At 44.0% G+C, this 18610-nt stretch overlaps 1 protein-coding gene across 3 annotated transcripts in view; it reads left to right on the forward strand.

The window, feature by feature from the left end:
• THADA (THADA armadillo repeat containing) overlaps positions 1–18610 on the forward strand; it is a 314026-nt gene that overhangs the window by 207170 nt on the left and 88246 nt on the right. For all 3 annotated transcript variants that reach the window (XM_033419175.2, XM_033419174.2, XM_033419176.2), the window contains one exon: positions 8720–8835. In XM_033419175.2, the coding sequence (XP_033275066.2) occupies positions 8720–8835 (116 nt within the window). The remainder of the gene's footprint in view (positions 1–8719; positions 8836–18610) is intronic.

Consider the following 18610-nt stretch of genomic DNA (forward strand, 5'->3'; position numbering starts at 1 on the left):
AGATATTAGAAAAGATAAATTATCAAGCATAATCAGGCTTCTCCTAAAAAATTTAAACTGGGATTAATTTTACAAATGAATAATTTATAATTTGAAAAATGTTATACATAGCTCTTCAGAAATGTGTCTGTATTCTAAAGCTAGAAACTCTTTAGTTAGAACAGATTTTTTTTTTAAACTTTAATACATTTATAAATTTATTTATTTATTTATTTATTTTTGGCTATGTTGGGTCTTCGTTTCTGTGCGAGGGCTTTCTCTAGTTGCAGCGAGTGGGGGCCACTCTTCATCGCGGTGCACGGGCCTCCCACTGTCGCAACCTCTCCTGTTGCGGAGCACGGGCTCCAGATGCACAGGCTCAGCAGTTGTGGCTCATGGGTCCAGCCGCTCCACGGCATGTGGGATCCTCCCAGACCAGGGCTCGAACCCGTGTCCCCTGCATTGGCAGGCAGATTCTCAACCACTGCGCCACCAGGGAAGCCCTAGAACAGATATTATATCACTGTTTTGGAAATTGTTAATTCTTTATAAGCAAGCCTTTGTTTGTATGTTGGGTTAAGACTGACTACCTCTAAACCTCACCCTTACCCAACAACTCGGGACCCTTGACACTTCTTCTGGGTGATGGAACTGCTCACTGCACTGTCAGATTTGGAGCACAAGGCCAGAAATGATCCAAGACAAATGTATACTCACTCTCTTATTAATACTGTGTATTTCCCCCCAATCCCATTGTGTGGGGAGAGTTTAGAGAGGTGGCTCTTAGCACCCCAGCTGCAGCTGCAAATACAGGTTCTGCTCCTGCCACCCTGGCAAGGGGGCAGGGTGGAATTCCACATCAATACGTGCTCTGTTTATTGAGTCTCTCTTTCTGCCAGACAAAGCTGTATATCCCTGGAGTCCAGGAGCTATGAAGAACAGACATAGCCCTTTCCTTCAATGAGCTATGCTCCAGGAAAGGGAAATTGTGGATCGATAACCATGACGACAGGATTTAAAAAGTTAAAAAAAAGAAATGAAATGAGCTGTTGGGCCCTGAGTAGGAAAGTCTTAGGGTGGGGATAGGAGGTGGTTGATGAAAGCTGAGGAAGGCTTTATGGAGGAGGTGGTATTTAAGCTGGGCCTTACAGTATGAATGGAATTTCAATAGGCAGAGCTGGAAGGGGTGTGGAGAGAAATGGAAGGAACATCCTGGACAGAAAAGCATTGTCAGGAATGGGAAATCATCCCTCGTGGCCACATAATAGGTCCATGAAGTGGAAGAAGTAGGAGGTAACACTAGAAAGGTAGGTTGAGCCTTCCGTGGCCAGCAGATTATTTTAGGACACTGGAGATCATTGAAGGATTTTGAATTTGGGAGTGATACGATCAGGGCTTGGCTTTAAGAAGAGTTGCCTGCAGCCATGTGTAAAATAAGTTTTGGAGGCAGAGACCTGTCCTTTCAGTTGTTTTCATCATCTAAGTGTAAGGTCTTTTGGTTCCTGAACTAGAACAGTGGGAGTGTTACTAGAAAGGAGGGGATGTGTTTGAGACACAAAGTGAATTTCCAGACCCCTGCAGACTTTGTGTTTTTGTACATTTTAGTCTTTAAAGATATTCATGGCCTGTTTCCCAAGCCAGAGTCAGCCAGGAAGTAATGACAGTTTGTAATTAGCATCTTTTTCCTGGCAGCAGCAACACAAGGCAGCTAAGTGTCACCTTTTAGGAATTCTCCCAGACCTTTCTAAGGATCTGTCCTCATCTGATAAACGGGTTGAGGTTTGGGGAGAGTAACCACTTGAAATGCTTCCTGGCCTGCCCTCCGGCCTAAGGTTAGATGGGTAAGTAGCCGTGGGTGGCACATGCCCACTAAGCCCATTCTTGTAGGGATGACCAGTATCCAAGGGTCACGCCTCCAGTCCACCCTGTGACCCTCCAAGGCTGGTAACAAAGAGGAGTGTGTGGAGCTCTCTGTACAGCTGACACAGGCAGGCACATGCGCCCGGCAAGCACTGTGCTCTGCGCCACGGGACCCAGAAGCCCGTGGTCTAGTTGAGGATAAGATGAGTGCGCCTAAAGCAGGAAGTCAAATCCTCAGCCACGTTGTAATGATTAGAAGTGGCATATAAGTTAGAGAACTCTTCTCGCTCTTACTTTCCCAGCTTCACCCTCACCCCAACACACATACATAGAAACACAATCTGCCTTTTAAATAATTTTTGATATATCCGTTTCCTGGCAGTCATAACGATTAGGCATGTTTCTGTGAATTAGAAAGTTTAGATTCCTCCTTCAGCCATCTCCCTTCTCACCCCACCTCCTTTCAGTCTGACTTAAAGCCATAAAATACTTCTGCCTGCCTCCCTGCCTTTAGTTCTGTTTGTATGAATTAAGTCGACAGGATAAATATTCGCATTCCCAGCTACAGGCTGAAACAATGTTTGCCTGTTCTGCCCAGTGAGTTGAGAAGAAAAGGGGGCCTGACATCACCCTATACTGTACATTCCCGGCATAGATCATTTATTTAAGTCCCTGAAAAAATACAGATGTTTTACCAGCCGAAATAAAATCCTGTGTAAACACTGGGCTTGGAAAAATGTGGCTCTGACTTAGCTTTGGGGGTTGGAGCAGCCCGGGGAGAAGGCCAGGAGGCAGAAGAGCAGATACAGAAATTTTATACTCGGCTGAATGTGATAGGGGCAGAAGTGTTCGCCCCCAGTCTGCATGCTGCACTAGAAGACCAGACTTTGTTTTTAAGGAAGTACAGCTGCAAAAGGGGATAAATTTGTTGATCTTTGGAGTTCGGGATTATTCCTGATTATGATACCTTCACCTCATTTATATCTGACCTCTGAAATGAGCATCCCTTTTCTTATTGGGGCTGTCCTTTCGCATGGCCTGTCTAACCTGGTCCTGTTATTGCTGGATCCTGCTGGTTTTTGGAGCTCAGCTGCTGTTGATTTTATAAAGGGGAAAATTGCCTGGAAGCCATGCTTAGTGAAGAGGAAAACCCATCTCAGCGTTGCATTCCCAAACAGCCATATATCATCTTGATCTTGTCTAACACAAGTCACTATTTTAGTCCAGCAGCATAAACCAGACATATTTTACTGGTGCAGCACAAGTTTTTTCAGGGATCTGCCTCATGACTCTTTTTGGGCCTGTGGCATTTATTCAAAGAGCATTACATTTGCTCTGTGGAGTCACTTTTAAGATTCAAAGCTGCCAGCATGGACCCCATGCTTTACACAGATGCTTGGGGCTCCCCTCAGTCTCTCTGTGTTTAGAGTGGGGATGGGGGTGGGCAGAGGCTAACTGTTCCAGACTTTTCTTAGATCCTCCCGGAGTTTCATTAAGGCTTTTGCATCTCAGGGGCAAGAAGTCTTAGTCCGCTCTAGCTGCTTCCTGACCACCCCCTCCTCGGGGCAGGTGTGACCAGCTCATCTCTGGGCAGTCCCAGGCCTCCTGTGATAGTCATGGGTGATGATGTTGCTTTGCACTTGGTTGTTTTCTGTGTGCTTTTTGTCTCTTTCTGACCGGGTCACAGCTGTTTTAAGTCAATAAAGCTTTCTCCTGTTGTCTTTTTTTTTTTTTTTTTTTTTGCTGGAGACACCCCTAAGTCCACTCTAACCTTTCTCCAAGGGGCCTGCTATAGCTGGAGGTCACCAACAGTCTTGGTCTGTCCCAGTGTGATTATTAATAGAGCTCTTTTTCACTCTCAAAAGAATTCCTGATTTGGAAGATAAATTACCCTAACAAGCCTCACATGGATATTCCTGACCAAACTCATTAAATCCCCCTCCCTCATTCCCAATCCTGCTGCATATTCTCGTGATCCCTGTCTTGAAGCATGGCCCTCGATCCCCAGCTGCCTGAGGGAAGGTCTCTTTTCAGGTCTAGAGCAGCTGCCAAGTCCTGCTTCTTCAGCCTCCAAAACATCTCTCAAATGTACCCTTTCCTCTGCATTCCACTGCTGCCATCGTTTAGATTGGGGAGGAGTGAGGCGGGGTGTCACAAAATCAAATTGTCAGATCTTCTCATTTTTCAAAAGAGTTTAGACATCAGGGTGATTCTGATGTGAAACCTCCCAATTCATAAATGATGATTTCAAAATACTGTGTAGGCCGGATGAAACATCTGCAGCCACTTTTGGTCCACGAGCTCTTCTTGGTTTCCAGGCTCCAGTTTCAAACGTCACCTTTTGTCTAGACTGGCAGTAGTCTCACTCACCCTGCCCCTTCTGGTCCAGCCGCCTCACTGCCCCTGGCCTTTTCTTTCCGCATTACAGATCTGATCACATAAGAGCTCTGTCTGAGGAGGTCTTTGCTGTCTCCAGAACAGAATGCACATCCCTCGATGCTGCCTTTGAGATCCTTCTTTGTCTGACTTGACCCATCTCCAGCTGTGTCTCCTGCTACCCTACGCACACCCTGGCTGTGATATTGTTACATGCAACTATTTGCTGTCCCCTGAGCAGTCCCAATATTTTTTTTTACTTAACGGGTTTTTTTAGAACAATTTTGGATTTATAGAAAAAGTGAGTACAAAGAGTTTCCATGTTATTCCTCTCTTCCCCAGCCCCTCTCCCCAGTTGGCTGTTATTAATAGCATGCATTAGAGTGGTATGTTTGTTACAATTAATGAACCCATATTGACACATTATTATTAACTAAAGTCCATAGTTTACCTTAAGGTTCATTTTTTTGTTGTTGGCAATACCAATGTTTTAATACTCTTTAACACTTTTTAATAATTCACTTTCCTCTGCTTGCGTATTCTTTCCCCAATTCTGGCAAGATTCTTTTCAAGGCCAAATATGAATCTCATATTTGCAAATATGATATTCCTGCAAAGCCATCTCTGTTCATTTTTGGAATGGGGGCTGGAAGGGAGTGGGGAGACAGAAAGAGAACTAGCATTTGGATCAGGTGCCGAGCGTGTGCCAAGTACTCTACATATATATTCTTTAAAATCTCTCTACAGTCCTGTCAGATAGGTAGACATTATTATACTCTTTACTGCAAGGAAACAGGTGAACAAGTGGCCCAAAGCCCCACAGCTAGCAACTGGGTTTCCACCCAAGTCCTCCTGGCTCCGAAGGCTGTGCTCCTTGCCCCGCCCACAGGGCTACATTCTTACTACTGATCCAGCCTCCCTGCCTTCCCCACTGGATTAGGAATCTACTAGGGTTAGGAATCCACTGAAGTGAGGAGTGCGTATTATTAGCTCTGTGTTTCCACTCCTAACATGGGGTTGGCACCAACAGCAACTCACCAAACCGATGGGCACGTGTCTTAAAGGCAGAGTTAATACAGGAAGGGGCATCCAATATCGACATCAGTTCAGCAAATGCTTGTTGAATTCCTGCTCTGCACTGGATGTGGTGAAGGGTGAGGCCACGCATAAGAGCAAAGTGATGGCGATGCTATCATGCAGGTTATAAATCCCAACCAGGCAGCATCTGGGAAATGATTGGTTTTCTGTTTATCTGCAACTAGAATGTAAGCTGCAGGAAAGCAGGGATTCTATGTGTTCTCTGCTGCAGCCCCTAGGACAGTGCCTGGTAATAATAGTTGTTTAATAAATATTTGTGGACTGAATGTTGGAATCCTGTTGCAAATTTGAGACACCTAAAGTGACACTAAACTTCTCAGAGTTCTCCTGTTCTCAGTTAGTCATCATCCTCCGGTCTGGCAGCTGCAGTTTCTCTGTGTTTGGTTTGATACAGTCCTGTATTATAGGCTGTTTCCAAGTTATCCCAGGCCTGGGCTTGACCACACTCTTTGCCCAGAAGTTCTTCTGGACCAGAACTTTAGGAAAGGACGGGAGGAGGATGAGCTGCCTCACCCCTGCTGTCCTTTCAGAGCTGATGGACAAATGATCCTTCCTGGGAGCTGCCTGGAGCTCCCGGATCTGACCTTGGACCAGAGTTCCAGGGGCCTGGCCTCACTTTTGGACTGAATGCAAAGGATGGCCTCATTTTTCTTGAGAGAATTAAACCCAGCACTCTTTTTTTTTTTTTTTTTTTTTTTTGGCCACCCCATGGGGCTTGTGGGATCTTAGTTCCCCGACCAGGGATTGAACCTGTGCCCCCTGCAGTGGAAGCACAGAGTCTCATCCACTGGACTGCCAGGGAAGTCCCAAACCCAGCACTCTTAATGCCATATGAGGGTAATCATATTTTCAGATATTTTCATTAATTATCTTGAAGGAAAAAGTTATCTCAAACATAGTAACCTGGGGCTTCCCTGGTGGCGCAGTGGTTAAGAATCCGCCTGCCAACGCAGGGGACACAGGTTTGAGCCCTGGTTCGGGAGGATCCCACATGCCGCGGAGCAACTGGGCCCGTGTGCCACAACTACTGAGCCTGCGCTCTAGAGCCCACGAGCCACAACTACTGAGCCCGCATGCCTAGAGCCCATGCTCTACAACAAGAGAAGCCACCACAGTAAGAAGCCTGTGCACTGCGGCGAAGGGTGGCCCCCGCTCGCCACAACTAGAGAAAGCCCACTCGCAGCAACGAAGACCCAATTCAGCCAAAAATAAAATAAATAAAATAAATTTATAAAAAAAACAAAAAACATAGGAACCTGTTTCATACATTTGCTCATAAGCCTTTTTTCTCCTCTCCCCTCCCTCTGGCTTCTCTGCTCCTTCTCCTCCCCTGCCCCCTGTTTTGCTTGTCTTCTCTGACCCTGTCTTTCACTTGTATTACTCTGTCTCTCCTACGTGCTTATTTCCACTGAGGTTCTTCTAAGCGTACCTCCCCCTCCATTTGTTCCATGTAAATAGATCGCTCTCCGTTCCTGGTGAATAACCAGGACCACAATTGTTGTCTGGTTTGTGCCCAAGGTGACAGAATTGATGGACTTGTAGGCCGATTTTCATAAACCAGAGCTACCAAGCGTTTCAAAAACAGCCTTGTTTTTGCCAAGTAAGGTGAGCAAATATAGGACTAAGTTTAAACATCCATCAGGAGTTATTTTTGAAGTGATTGCTTCTAAATGAGAGGCGTTTGAAAATCTCACGGCTTTCTTTACAAGTAAATTCCAAAGTCATGTATTTTGCTGGTGTCTGCTGATTAATTATAATCCTGTGACACCATGAAAAGCCCTGGTGGTTGGTTTTGTGCAGCTGTGGAGAGAAGTAAAGCTAGGCCCAGTGGCTTTGCCAGCTCTTTCAGGATGCTGGGGATTCGGGCAGAGGGAGGTAGTCTTTTCACTCTGGCAGTCATCGCATAAGAACAGAATCCCCGGCCAGACTCATTGCTCCAGACTTCACGACGGGCGGTGTGAGTCCCTGTGGGGAGTGCGGTGAAGTAGTGATGGTTGATCGGTTGCTTCTGAAATAACAGATCAATTATTAGAGAAAGCATTTGCAGTCTCCACATGGGGACTTGTGTGCCTTCTCCTGTACAATTACTTCCATTTAGGAAGAAAAAAATTTTTAATAGCAGTTACATAAAATAAGTAATCAAAATTTCCTTTGACTCTCTAAACCACAGGTGCTCAGCATATAGCAGATCTCTGACCCGGGAAAACCTGCCAGCTCATACCCATTTAGAGTCTGATGACTCTGGATCTCTTATCTTGGCCTCTTGGTTTTCCTCATTGCTTCCTTCTGTATTTAACTCTCAAGTCCCTTACTGACAGGAAAGAGAGAAGAAAAAGTTGAATCTTGTTACTTAGGTAGAATCATGTGCCGCTCTGGTAAAGGATACAATAGGGAAAGAAAACAAACTGATGATTAAAATAGACTTTCCAAGTTCTTGATGTGTTTATCTGTGCTTGCTTTGCTCCACCCTCCTCCTCCCCTTGATACGGGCACTGAAGGATTTCTCTGACATGTCTTTTCCCTTGACACTGGCTAAGGTCAGTGGATCCCATTTACGCCCTTGTCCACTTTTGTTCTCTGCTGCAGGTTTGTACTTCTCACAAAGGCCTTGTTGATGTCATCACTGAGTGAACCCAAGATACACTTACATGCACGTGCCAATGCGCACGCACACACACACACACACACACACACACGGCCTATGGCACGTGCTTGCTGGAATTGTGGCCTTCATTCTAAATATAGGCTGCTGGAGAGATACAACAGGATTTGTCTCTCTCTGCTTAATTCTGATATATAATGTCATGCAAGAATAAGAAAGTGGGGTGTGTCTGCAGTGCTCCCTCGGCTCCTGACATCTCAGGGAAGATCTAAAAAACCTAAATAGTTTACAGACATCACTGTCCACTGTTTGCGAAGGCAAGCATCATTGCGGCCTGCTTCTTTAGCCAAGCATGTTGTGATAAACCCCAAACCAGATTAGACTCGCAGACATTTGATTTTTCCTGTGTAGTAAGATTTTGACTTTAAAAAGTACTTTTTTTTCCATATGAGACTGCTAAGACAGAGAAAGATGTTTGCATTTCTTTGCTAAAATCAATTTATAGGTTGTTTGTAACTAATAAGCTCTTGGCATCTAATGACTGGTCACAGAGTAATCTTCATTTTTTGGACTTGTGCGAGGAACCCAGAGCACAGGTACAGATGAAAGACGTTGGTTTTTCGCCACCTGCTGCGTCCTCCAAGACCAACATGATTTTTCTGCAAAGAGACCAGAGCCACATTTTGCAGGTGTCTGTTTTCTTTGAGGGGAATGTTTTAAGGAAACCTAAAAGGGAGGAACTGGACATTTAGGAAAAATATATTTTCACAGCAGGATATTGCTTTTTCTCTTTTTTTGGTTTAGGTTTTTCATTTGTTACAAGCCTTCTCAGACTCCAAATACAGAATGAATACATACTTTCAGCAGGAGCTGGCTGACGTCGCTGTTTGTACTAAAGCCAAAATCTGGCTGGCCAAGAGGTATGTTAAAGCCCCACGTGAGCATGGAGTTATCAGGGGTTAGGAATACATTGGAGAAATGCTGTTTCTAGTTGTGGGAGTTTTTTGTTTTTTTTTTTTTTTTGCGGTATGTGGGCCTCTCACTGTTGTGGCCTCTCCCGTTGTGGAGCGCAGGCTCCGGACACACAGGCTCAGCGGCCATGGCTCACAGGTCCAGCAGCTCCATGGCATGTGGGATCCTCCCGGACCGGGGCACGAGCCCGTGTCCCCTGCATCGGCAGGCGGACTCTCAACCACTGTGCCACCAGGGAAGCCCCTCGTTGTGGGAGTTTTAAAAGTCACTGGCATGAGTTTTCTAAACTTATTGGAGTATTTATCTCTTTTTTTTTTTTTTTTTGCGGTACACGGGCCTCTCACTGTTGCGGCCTCTCCCGTTGCGGAGCACAGGCTCCGGATGCACAGGCTCAGCGGCCATGGCTCACGGGCCCAGCCGCTCCACGGCATGTGGGATCTTCCTGGACCGGGGCACAAACCCGTGTCCCCTGCATCGGCAGGCGGACTCTCAACCACTGAGCCACCAGGGAAGCCCAGGAGTATTTATCTTTTTTGAACTTTGGGTTGTGGTAAAGAAAGAAAAATATTTTCTTGACAATTTTTCTAAAACTGCTGTGTGGCTGGGGGGCATGTAATATGGCTTTTTATCTGTCCACCAATCAGCTTGTTTTTATGAATACCTGCTATGTGCCCAGCCCTGTGTTAGATATCCTAACAATGAAAGGCAGTAATTGACTAAATCATGTGGTACAAACTATCAGGTACCATTGCAGCTCAGAGATGAGAGATTGATGTTAGACTTGAGCAGCTGCAGAGGGGCCCAGAGCAGGTGAATAAGAAAACGACATGCAAATTGCCTTTTTGGGTAGGTAGTAGAGAAGATTGAATAAGCAAGGCAAAGGAGAGTGGATACGTTTTTTTTTCTTTTATTCATCCTTGCCATCGTTAGTTTTTTCTGAAACTTAGAACATTTACCATGTGAAAGATGGAGCAAAAAGAATTTCTCAATTTCTCTCGAATACACAAGGAGTCCTCTCTGTAACACTCTGTTCAAAATCTGTGTTACTGCAAGGGCCTCCCACCCACTGCTACATCCTCTGTGATTCTGGGAGAAGGGGGGTCCAGCAGAGGCCCATAGGCTACCACATTCCATGCTGTGGTATATTGCCTTTGATTAATAATTAGTATGTTGGTTGTCTAACATAACAGCCTCTTTTTTATTTTTCAAAAAATGTGCTTTTGTTCACTTTTGTTGGTCTCCCATCTTATATGGCAAGACAAGCAATGGTTAATGTGAGACCCACAAATCAGTGTAATTCAACAAAGTCTTGTGAGCGAGCATAGACTACACGATAGCCGCTGTTAGGAGATGTAGGGATGCAAAGGTATAGAAAGAATTAGTCCTGGCTTCAAGGAGCTCCCATCCAGGAGGTGAGAAGATGTGTAAATAAATAATTTTCATCGAATATGGTGAGTATGATAACAAATGTATGTAGTAGGTACAGGAGTAGCCCGGCATTTAGAGGGTGGATGCCTTCAAGAGTTGGGAATTTTGCCAAGTGGCCAGGGTAGGGCGGGGTGTTCCAGGCTCAGGGAATGTCATAGGCAAAAACATAGCAATATGAAATGACATGGTGAGTGTGGAGAACTAGAAAGAAGTTAGCTCTTCTGAAACCTAAAGTATAAGGTATGTGTAGCAGAGAATGGGCCTGAGGAGATATGTGGAGGCCGCTTGGTGAAAGGAAAGCAACCCAGTGAAGAATTCCTCAGTGGGTAGAGATGTGAGTCTCCATGTTTGTCTAAACACCTGTATCTTTGGCCAGAGATAGTGATGGGGAAATTCTCTAGTATCTGAAATGCCAGTAAAGTGATGGTTAATGGTTAGCCTCTCATTTTCAGTACGATTTTTGTTTTCTCTCTTTTATTTAGAGAACAGGAGTTCATTGACCATAAACTGCTCCCCTGAGCCTAGTATCATTTGGCTTCTGTGTGGCTTTTAGAGAACTTCCCAAGATGGCTTTTTTGAGAGAACAAAGAATTGTGATCATATTTGTACTCTCATCTGTTTACCAATTAGTAGGCCTGGTCCTCGTAGCTATTATTTCTGGGGATCAGGAAGTCAGGGAAACGATCCTATTGAAACCCCTGCTTCCAGCCAGGACTGCCCCAAGACAGAATCTGAATCTCCTGTTCTTAAAGTTCTATAAGGAAGGAATTTCTGCCCCCTTAGTTTGCTACCCCTTGATGGGTCTTATAGAAATTCATCATCTGTTGGCTTCCTGAGTCAATTCCTGCTTGTTGGCTGGGAAGGAGGAGATAGAGTAATAGGCCAGCCATCTGAATGGGCCTTCATGTTGTGCAGTTCCCTGTGATGGATGACAAAGCTGCCATCAGCCCCCTCTTCAGCTGGAGAAGTCCTCCTGGTCTTCTAATTGCACTAAGAAAATTGCAGTTTTCTAATCAGTCTTTTCATTATTGTCTGCATCCACCCTTCCCCCCCATTCTCTGATTTTCCTCCATGATTTTCCAGCCCTAGAAAACAAAGGCATGAATCACTGAAATTCACTGGGTTTCCACCTTCTTTGCCCAGAGTCCGGGAAAGCCACTTTTATGTTTCCAGTACAGTCAACTCTTTATTATCCAAGTGTGAACTTTACACTCCGTGGGTGGTCTGTTAACACCAGGCTTCCTCTTGCTCCCCAGTTCACTTTTACCATATTAAGCAGGATGTGTTCAGAGCCTGGAATAGAGTTTGAAAGGAAAACACATGGCCAGAACACAATGTATCCCAAAGCCACGTGTCAGTTTTTCTGGATTATCCACGTCACTGGCAGGATAACTTTGAGTTTCCTGAATAGGAAGGTATAGAATCAGATATAAGTGATGAAGCCTCAGCCTGTTGCACGCCTGCCCTGCCCTTGAGGTCCTCAGAGAGTGTTGTCCCAGAAGGTGTTTGTCTGCACCGGGAGCCCCATGCTCAGATGAGCCACTTATGGGTCCTAGTGGGCCCTTCTCAAAGCCAACCCCTGACTTACATTCTCACATTCTTTTCCCCTGAAAACCATTACAATGCAGAGCATTCCAAATTTGGCTGCTGAAGACGCTCCCTTATGTCCATAGAAATTTACGAAAGAAAGAGGAATAAATGTTCTTTTGTGCCTACTAAGGATTTTCTGTATCTTCTTAGTATAGCTTGAAATGTCAGTGTTATTGCAAAAAAAAAAAAGTTGGTTTAAATTTTAGCACTAACACCTTTTTCCTTCTTCAATTTATGTTGATCATTAGCTTGAGTTTATTCAGTCCAGTGTGTACAAAAACATTAGTGAGGATGTAATTTATTTATTCCCCAAAAAGGGGTTTAAAAAAAAAGTACATTGGAGCCATTGGATGACCAGTTCCGTTTTTAAAATTTTAACCCCGAAATTGAGGGCATATAAAATAAAGACTTTTGTCATATATTTGTGTTTTGACTTTGCAAGATTAATAGGGATTTATATGAGGTGATTAAGCAATAGCCATGGATTTGTTGGGGAATTTTTGGTGATGAATGGCCAGCTGGCAACATGGCCCGAGTAGGGGACTGGGCTTCTGCTCTTACAGGCCGCTTTTCATTCCAAGATGTCAAAGCCTTTATGGAAATCAGCTGGTTAATCCTTCAAGTCCCTTCCTTCCCCTTTTTCCTCCATCCCTCTCTCCTCAATCCAGTTTACTGTCTCTCTCCTGGTGCAAAGGCAGTTTACCAACTACTGAAGGAGAACTAAGCTGACCCAGGCCAGAAACTGAGTGAAACTAGGGGTCAGCTGGTGGCCTGGCGAGGCTGACTGTGGGAGAGGAGGTCAGTGCAGCCCCGCTCGAGGCCCTGTCTGCTGCCCTTGCTATGTACAGATTCCAGCTCTTCTGTCCCAGCTGGATCACAGGTCCCACCTGAATAGGAAGGACTTTTAAAAAGCCCTGTCAAGTAAGAGAAAGAGGAGAAAAGATTTATTTACTTTGATTGAGAGTTGGAATTACTGTTATTTTGGGCTTAAAATTTTTCAGAAATCAATTCAGTTATCTAGCGTCTCCTTTGGTTATAAAAAGCAAAACCTCTGTGTGTGTGTGTGTGTGTGTGTGTGTGTGTGTGTATGTGTGTGTCCTTTTAGTAAATGTGGTAAACTTAATGGACTGTCAGATTCCATGCAATGGATGATGTGATGACCAAGAAGAAAAATGTGTCCTACTGAATTTTTTTCACATTTTTTTCTTGACTGTCAGTGTAGTTTGTGCTCATCATAGAAAATTAGGGAAAAGAAGAGAATATAAGTCTACTCTTACCAACATCTAGTGGAACCCACTGTTATTGGTTAACAGTTTCATGTTATTTACTTCATCTTTCTTCATATGCTTTTTTAATGTAGTTGAGATTATGCTGTATATGTGTAAGCTGTAGCTTACTTTTTCCATTTAACAGTATCGTGAAAGCATTTGCTCTTATTGAAAACTCTTTATGGTGTAGCTGCTATGGAAAATAGTATGGTGTTTCCTCAAAAAAATTAAAAATAGAATTACCATATGATCTAGCAATTCCACTTCTGGGTATAGACCCAAATTAATTGAAAGCAGAATCTTGAAGAGATATTTGTACATGTTCTAGTTGCATTATTCACAATAGCCAAGAAGTAGAAGTAACCCAAGTGTCCATTGATGGATGAATGGATAAACAAATGTGGTATAAATGGACAACAGAATATTATTAAGCCTTAAAAATGAGGGAAATTCTAACACACAGTACCACATGGATGAACCTTGAGCACATTATGCAAAGTGAAATAAGCCAATGACGGAAAGACAGATGCTACATGATTGCACTTATGTGAGGTTCCTGGGGTAGTCAGATTCAAAGACTCAGAAAGTAGAATGGTGGTTACCAGGGGCTGGGGAAAGGGAAATAGTTAGTGTTCAACTAATAGAGTTTTAGTTTTACAGTATGAAAAGAGTTCTGGAAATTGGTGGTACACCCATGTGAATGTGCTTAACACTCCTAAACTGCACACTTAAAATGGTTAAGATGGTAAATTTTATATTATGCATATTTTATCACAATTTAAAAATTTTTTTAATAACAAACATTAAAAAAACTCTTTGTACTCTATCATTCCTCTAAGGTTATCGTCCTGACTTCTTATAATAATTTTTTCTTTTTTGCTTTGCTTTCTACTTTTACTGTCTACGCGTTGCCAAAAGTAAATTGCTTTTTGCCTGGTTTTGTAATAAGAAAAATATCTTTGAAAACATCACTTGTTAAAGGTAGCATATTTTTGTCACCTGAATAATCAGGCATTAAGTTTACCTTACCATTGTTCCATTACTGGCCACTCAAGTTTATTTCCCATTCATTCAACAAATATTTATTAAGCCCTGCTGTATGCCAGGCTATATTAAATACAGCAGCTGCTTATTAAAACCCCTACTTTAGTGTAGAGAGGGCGACAAAACAGTCTCGTCAAATAGAATCATAGATCTAGAACTTTAGAACTGGAAAGAATCATAAAGTTTGTTGTAGTCCACTCCCATCCCCATGCATATGGGAAAGTTCAGCCCAGAGAGGTTGGGGGATTTGCCCATTTTCACACAGCTGACCAGGGTGTAACAACTACCTGACAACAGCTAACGTTTGTGGAGAGCTTAACTCCCTGCTCCTCATTGGGTTCTTTCTGCTGGACCACATTGCTTCCATCTATCCAGTGTTTTTACGTCAGGGCTTTGAATGGTGATAACTGAAGCATTTTCTAGAACAGTGCTTCTCAGATCTGCTCATGAATCACCTGGGGGCCCCTTAAAGTGAAGACTTTCCTTCAGTAGGTCTGGGGTGGAGGCTGAGATCCTGCTTTTCTGACAGGCTTCAAGGTGATTCCGATGCTGCTGGTTCTGAGACAGTATTTGAGGGCCAAGGGTCAGAGAGTCAGCCCCTGTGAGCACCCAGCTCCACCCCGCCCGTTGAAATACTCCCATCTTCACACCCTCATTCTCAGGGCTTGTGTCTGGAGCTTGGAGCCGTGGGAGAGGGTGAGGCTCCTGAAGGGGTCAGCCCAGAATCCTTCCTCCATCCACCTGGGATGACCTGCACCGAGGGGGACCGCATGGCCCCAGTGCTCTCTACGGGAAGTCCACACTCCCTTGTCCGGGCAGCCATCCCAGTGGACTCAGTGCCTGGGGTAGGACCCAGGCTTTGTTGGCATGCAGTGAATATTTATCATTTTGAAAAATAACAGTCTGATATTCTGGTGAGAAAAACAGCCTCTCAAGAATACAAGAACAGGTCCCAAGGTTACTAGGAAATCAACCTTGGGAAATAAATTTTTGAATAAAACAGTGCTGATGGAGGGAAGAGATGATGGAGGGAGCTTATGTTTGTTGAAGACCTCCTCTTTGTGCTGGATCTAATGATTTGTTACCCCAAGTTAATTCTTATTTGCAAAAAGTGTTAGCTGTATGATCCGTGCACTTCCTATCCAGCTTCCCCATCAGTGCTCCTGGCGCCCCCTTGTCACTCCTCCGTGTGCTTCTGCATCTCCCTAGTACTGCCTTCCCTGTCCACCCCGTTAGCCATACTCTCATGTGCTCTCCCCATTTTCTCTACTTCTTACTGGTCCCCCCACTAAGCTGAGGTGGTGTGAACCTGGAAGGCCTGGGATTTAAATACATAAGGAAAATATGCTTATAGAGACAAAGCTAGGGCTGGCTTTTGTGTGGCAATCCCAGTTCTGCCACAGCGGGTTCTGTGGCTAGCTGCAGAAGTCCTGGTTTAGGGTTCTGTTTTGCTTTACAGCTGAAGACAGCAGTTATTTTCTAACCACCAGATTTATTCACACGAGAGACTCCACTTCCCAGGCAGGAATCCTGGGACTTAGGTCTGATTCCATTTTCCCACTGTCCCTTAGCCCTTCCCAAATCCCTCGTGCCTTCTAGACCAGTCCTCTCCCCAGGCAAGAGGTCCTTCTTTCACAACTGCTCCGAGGGGCCCCAGCCCTTTGCCACAGCTGCAGGTTGCGTTTCATTCCCATGCTGCTGAAATGAATCCAGTCGGGGTGGGTTGTTAAAATATTCAGATGATCATGTGGCATTTTAAGGCTATCATTTGTGGTCCCTGCCAAAACTTTAAGGGAAGCAAGCCTTAACAGGGATGGTTACTTACATAGCAAGTTTCCAGGCATTGCTGGGGGTTGGGTTTTCTTTGGGTTTGTTTCTTCTACGCTCTTTTTCTTTTTTTCAAAATAAAAGTTTCCCCAGTACTCCCCTGCCCCCTTTTTAATTGCTTTTCTTTCAACCCCCAGATTTTATTGGGGAGGGAGATTCTCTTCAGGACCCCTCTTTAATCCCCCAGCTCAGCCTATTCAAAGTCTCTTTGAGCCTCACACATATTTGAATGATGAGAGAAATGAAGTTGGTGTATTTTAGACCCAAGCTTGTTGACATTTGTTCACTTCCCTTTCAGACTTCTCAGGAATGTTCAAGGTCATGATATCTCCGGATGAGATCCTGTTTGTATTTTTAAAAACAGAGAGAGACATTAAGTTAGCACATTTCAACCCAAAGCAATGGACAAGGTGCAAAACATTTTCTTCATTGGATATTCCGTTTAAAAATATGTTACGTCTTAAAAGAATAAGCTGTTTAAGAAGTGAAGCTTGAGAATATAGGATATACTTCTTGTTGACAGACCAAGCTTATGGAAACTAGTCAGGTAAAAGCAGTCAGAAATGATCAGTATATTAAACTGTGCCTTTGAATAAGTTGCCCAAGATCAAAGCTTCTTCATATTGCGGTGAGAAATAAAGATAGTTTGTTTATGCAACTGCACATCAAGAATTCAACCCCCAACTTTCTACTTTTAAATATAGAAATCTGCAGACCTAACCTAGAGGTAGTAATTAGTTTGATAAAGGGCTCAGAAATATCTGTCTTGCTCCACTTGTAGCTGTTGGCTTCCTGGGGTATTGTTGTTGGAAGATTTGGGCAGTGTTGTCATTGCCCGGCTTGCAAGGGATGCAGGCTTTAAATGGCCTCAACACATTTTCACAGTATTATGTAAAACTCTAATATAGTGGGGGTTTTTTTTTTTTTCTTAGCATGTGACATGCTTCATCTTTTGGGTAAATCAACACCTTGGTTACCTTCACTGAGCCATTCCCAATGAATCCAAGCCAATTCAGATTCACAGACAGTACAAAGCAGTGTCATAGGCACAGTGGGGAATATAGAGATGAATGATATTGTCCCTATTTCAAAAACCAAGTGAATAAGACAGGTGTGGATTTAAGTAACTGTAAAGAAGTAAGAATTTAGTAAGTGCTGGACTGAGGTCAGACTGTATCACAGGAGCCAGCTAGTGGGGGTTGGAATGTCAAGGATGTCTTGGAGAAGGGAGAAGTCTTTACAGACTAGGTGAGATTTAATTGTTAGATAAGGTTAATTTTCATAGATTGGAGAATAAGTGAAGTTATAGTGGTATAGAGCCTATGTTGCTAAGTAAGTTGTGAAGGTCTCATTGCCCAAGTACAAAGGAAGGAATCTTAGTACAGTGCTCAGCATCATGGGGACCACCTAGGCATATATGATTAAGTCTGTATTATTGTCAAAGTTTAGCTATGATCCAGTCTAGTTGAAAAGAGCTTATCGATGTGAAACAACCAACAAGGACATTCATGTAGAATTCTAACCCTGTAGTACATATAATAAGTATACGAATTCAAAAAAGAATGTGGACTGGGGTAGCCAGGGAAGGCTTTCTAGGGGAGTTAGGTATTTGAGCAGGGTCTTAGAGCATGGGTGTGATTTGGAAATGCCAAAAGTGGTGAGAAAAGAGCATATCAAGATGGTGGACAGTATGTACAGTGGCACACTGTGGGAGAAGGCATTTGCATGTGGGCCAGTGGGGGATTAGAGCTGGAGAGGACGTGGTGTGTTTGGAGAGCAGTGCAAGATTTGATAAGAGACCAGTTGTGGCAGGCCTTAAATGTCAGCCAGAGGAATTTGGATCTGATCCAAGAGTTAAGAGGAAGTCAGTAAGCTCAGGCTTACACTGGTAAATAGGCTGCTGTCTCCATGCTCATGAGATACACTGAGGGGTGTGTTAAATCTCTCCAGCCTCTCTCAGTGATGGACAAAATCTCCAGCCCCTCGGGGAGGTTAACAAAAGCTCCCTAGTAGCAGTCCACCAGCTCCGTCTGGCACTTGGAGGCCCCTGTGGCCTGCCTGGGCAGCTAGAGTTGGGAATAGAGGTGCTGCTTGTGTGCATTTTAGACTTCATGGCTATTGTCTGTTCAACGTTGCTAAGAAGACCGTAGAACCACAGCGTTTATAGCAGGAAAGGGAATTTAGAGATCGTCTAATCCAGTGGAATCCTTTCTTCAAACAGAAGCTTAAGTGGAAGTTCAAGATGTTCAAGATAATAGAGATGGCAAATACGTTGCAAGTTGAGATGGGGGCCTGGAGGCCCACCCACATAGCTTCTCAGCCATTGGGAGCCCCAAAAGGGACTCCAGAGAGCACCCTGACTCCCTATTTCAAAACAGGGATCTAATCCAAACCACTATCTGTAGACAGGAAAATAGACACAAGGGGGCAAGTGACTTCTTCCTACTTGACAGATGTGTCTGGCTCCGAAGATAGCCCAAATTAGGGATGTATTCAAGAAATAGCAAATTTGTTTCCTGCCTCTTGATTCTCTCGCTTCCTCTGCTGCAGCCTGATCATCCTCACA

This window comes from Orcinus orca, chromosome 13 (assembly GCF_937001465.1).
Source record: "Orcinus orca chromosome 13, mOrcOrc1.1, whole genome shotgun sequence".
Lineage (NCBI taxonomy): Eukaryota > Metazoa > Chordata > Mammalia > Artiodactyla > Delphinidae > Orcinus > Orcinus orca.